This window comes from Pyxicephalus adspersus, chromosome 9, assembly GCF_032062135.1.
Source record: "Pyxicephalus adspersus chromosome 9, UCB_Pads_2.0, whole genome shotgun sequence".
Lineage (NCBI taxonomy): Eukaryota > Metazoa > Chordata > Amphibia > Anura > Pyxicephalidae > Pyxicephalus > Pyxicephalus adspersus.
Window position 1 is genome coordinate 60,032,672 of NC_092866.1, and position 4,135 is coordinate 60,036,806.

At 40.9% G+C, this 4,135-nt stretch overlaps 1 protein-coding gene across 2 annotated transcripts in view; it reads left to right on the forward strand.

The window, feature by feature from the left end:
* Positions 1-3,864: 3,864 nt before the first annotated feature.
* Positions 3,865-4,135, forward strand: part of CARS1 (cysteinyl-tRNA synthetase 1) — a 29,484-nt gene continuing 29,213 nt past the window's right edge. The window contains exon 1 of one of the 2 annotated variants that reach the window (XM_072422188.1): positions 3,865-3,962. In XM_072422188.1, the coding sequence (XP_072278289.1) occupies positions 3,938-3,962 (25 nt within the window). In that variant the 5' untranslated portion in view covers positions 3,865-3,937. The remainder of the gene's footprint in view (positions 3,963-4,135) is intronic. The other variant, XM_072422189.1, reaches the window with a different exon arrangement.

The window sequence follows — 4,135 nt, forward strand, 5'->3', positions numbered from 1 at the left end:
GATTTCACTGCAATACTTACCTCTTCTCCAGCTCTGGCCAACTCTAACATACTGTTCTTCAATTCTGACCCTGTTACATAGTTATGTCTAATGACGCCCATATACTTTGTGTGAGTGTAGGGTGTCATTGACATCACCACAGTCACCATGGCCTCCTACAATCACAGTACAATAAACGATAATTCACATAGGGTTAGCTTGCAGCCTCCCCAACATCTTAAACTAATTAGCTTTTGCGGCAAGTACACCCCACCTCTACCCCTAGGCTTAAGTGCTTACCCCATGAATGAATGAATAGGTACAACGCAAGTCAAAGAGACCCTTGCCTGGTGCATGAATGGTCTATAGACTCCAAAAAAAAGGTTCTGGATTGATATAAAGCTGGAATGGGGCTTTAAATCAGATTGAAGTCAGTCCCACATCACCTTTCAGGATGTTTTATAGGCCCTCGAGCAGTGGCACATGTTGCATCTCCCTACAACTGCCCCTGCTTTAAACTAAAGCACTATACAAATGCCTGGGTACTAGTGTGTGTGTGTGTGTGTGTGTGTGTGTGTGTGTGTGGGGGGGGATTTTTAAATGATTCAATTTGCTCATAATTTGCGTTACTCTTTCTTCTTTCACTGAGTGGCAGAGTGAGTCATTGTTTAAATAGGTATTGAGATTTTGACATTTGAATTGTCCCCTGAATTGTCAGGGGAATCATTTATAAATAGATCCCTAGCTGTTACTCATTGTAGCTAATCCACTGAAGTAGTTCAGTTTTCACTGTAAATCTGCATTTTTTTTTTTGGAACGACCCTTTGCCATTAATTTTTTATCCAGTAGCGACGACGGCATTTTTTTTGCAAATTTGTCCTTTGTGTTTATGATTACGTTTGTGCATCCCTGACTGTTGATGTTTTTCAAGAACTGTAAGATAACTTATTATTGTAATTTATTTTTCACAATAAAGACTTTTAAAAAATGTATCTTTTGTTTGATTATTGGTCTTTCATTTTGCATCCCCTTCTGTATAGAAATATGCTAGTAATGCTTTCATCTTTGCTAAAACAGGGAATCTGCCATTCCCTCAAAGAATCCCTGGTGGGAATCTTACAGGTCCCTATATTTCAATGGCAGTAAATGATTCCCACCAGGGAATGTCAGATTCCTTGTTTTATAGAGGCTCGAGAGCTGTGCCTAATTTGTAGGCTGATGGAAGCCCATCAATGCGAGGCAGGGAAATTTCTGAGCATTGACTGTGTACCCCACCTACAGGCAGAGAATATACTATACTATATACTATATACTATACTATACTATCTATATACTGAAATACAAACTGACTCGAATATAAACCAAAGTATTTCTTTATACCTGAGAATATAAGAAACTTGATTTGTCTCAAGAATACACTTAGCGCACAAAATACATCTATCACTGCAAAACAGTTACTAATAGAAATACCAATGGAATTATGTGAATATATACATCAGCGATGTATTATTTTTACAGTATTTCAAAAGGAAAAAAAATAAATTTTATATTCCCCCCCTTTTTTTTTACAGGTAAATGTATTTTGTACTTTTGAGTTATGATGGGTAACTTGCTCTTAAATGATCTTTTGTACATTATTTGGTTACCAGTAGAGGGCACTGTGTCATTATGTAAAGTGTATTACACATGTTACATGAGGACACAGCCCCACCTACTGGTAAGAGTGTAGATTAAACAGATTCCTTTTCTAAAGGCATTTTCAAGAAAGAACAATCTTGGTTTCTATTTCAGTATAAATGGTATGTAGATCGATCATGAAAATAAAAAGTAAATGTTCACCTAACTATAGGTGCATCTAACAAGTGTCTCATAAAATCCCCTGCAAAGTCCCACAAGTATCTGTTAATGGCTGACTTTTTGAAAAATGCTAGAAACCTGGCTTATAGGAAGATCCAGTATGATTCGTAACTTCCCTGCCTGTTTGTTCTCATATGGAACTGAAGAGATATCCGAAGCACCTGAATTTCTTGGACTGTTCTTGTATTTTTTATACAAGAAGATTCCATTTATAGCGGAACCATTGTTCTACAATCAGAGAGGACAGGTGACGTCCCTTACGCAAACCACGTACTTACCTGCCTGTTCTCAATCTTCTTGTCCAAGTATACTGAGCTACATATGTAGGATACTGGGAATCTTGGCATCCCCACGGCTCCTGGAACTGAATAAAGTTATGTCGTCCCTGCCTGACCAATCAGGATGGCCAAAGCTCCCACACCTGGAAGAGGTCTGGATGAAGATGGCAGCACCCGTGATAAAACAGGGAGAGGGGGATGTAAAAAGGAGAGGGAAGAAGAAAGAGAAGAGATGAAGGAGGAGACAGGAAAAAGAGAGAAAATAGAAAGAAAGGCAAAATAAAGAGGAAAAGGAAGGATTGTGAGACTGAAGAAAGAGAGATAGGGGAGGGAAAAAGAGAAGTTAGGTAATAGGAGAGAGAAGAGGGAGAAGAAAGGAAGGAGAGAGGAACATGAAGGGAAAAGACAAAGAAAAAAAACAAAAACAAAGGGAAGGGTTGAGAGACGGGAGGAGGGGAAAAGAGAGAGAAAAGATTGTAAGCTCTTCAGGGCAGGGTCTTCTCCTCCTGTGTCACCGTCTGTATCTGTCTGTCATTTGGAACCCCTATTCCATGTACAGCGCTGCGTAATATGTTATATAAATCCTGTATATTATTATCATTGCAAAAATAAAGGGAAGGGTTGAAAGAGAGAAGTAATAAAGATAAGAGGATGGAAAACAAGAAGAAAGGAAAAGGAAGGGAGAGAGAGAAAGACAACGAAAAGTAAACAGAAGAGTTGAGAGAGAGGAAAAGAGAAAGAGAGAAGAGGAAGAGGACAGAAAATAGATCTAGGTGGAGAAAGGCAGAGAGAGAGAAAAATAAAGGTAAGAAAGACAGATAGGAAGATGAAGAAAGAGAGGGAACTGTGTATAGTTTGTCACACTTGCCCTTTCCTTAGGTAAAACTTGCTACAGTGCCAACGCCAATAAATAGGAGATAAATAACAAAGAGGACAGAAAAAGCTTGGGTTTGTTGGCAAATTTTACACTATAACAAAAAAATATAAATGTCATACAATGTACTAATTTTTGTATATTGCATTACAGTACGTAACATTCAACATAAATAGGCCAGTCCCTGTTTAATCCTTCTGGGAGGTGGTGCCTGATAATTATACAAAAACAACTAGATTGATTCCAAACATATACGCAAATGTCTCACTCACGCGTTTCGCCGGCAGGCTTCCTCAGGGGTTATATTGAGACAGTGACATTACTCCATAGTAAATAATATACAGATGTAACATCAATACATACCGGTAGGGTAATGTCAGAGAAGAGAGGGAAGAGTAAAGGGGGGAAGAGAAGACAAATGCAAAGTAATGGGAGAGGAAGAAAAAGAAAGGAAAGGAGAGGACAGGAGGAGGGAGAGATGATGAATGGGGAGGAGGAAATAAAATAGGACAGGTAAAAAAGAGGGGGAAGGATAGAAAGAAGAATAAGGAGAAGGAGGGTATTGGTTTGTACAGAGAGAGAGAGTTTGAACTAAGGGAGGGGGGCAGGGTGGTGTACATGCTAATAGCTGTAGCAGAGTCATTAGATTGTAAGCTTCTTTGGTTCGGAGACAGTGATAGGCTCCGTGTTGTGACTGGTGAGTGACCTCAGTATAAATAACACCGACACGAATGTCTCCACGTAAACACCGGGAGATGAGTGTTATTAGCCCGGTTCCGCACGTATAGTCACCCTTCTAAGCTTCTCAGGCTTCCCTCAGCCGTGTAGGCCGCAGCGGCCTGGTTGCCAGGCAACAGGCAGAGAACACCGGAAGTAAGCCCGGGCGGGACTTCCGGACACGTTTTGTTGATGGTTGCATCAGAATCTGAGCGGCAGGGAAAAGAAAGAGATGGCAGCTGCTGGCGAGGCGGCGGGTGAGTGCCGGGTGGTGCAGTCAGAAGCCACCCTGTGATAGTGATACCTGAAGGGGAGGACATTGTGACAGAAAAGGCCATTGGGACACCCATAGCCTGTGTATGATGGCCATTGTGACAGCCATTCCTCACCCAGTGTGTGACAGCTCCCATCCCTTCTGTGTGTCAGGCTC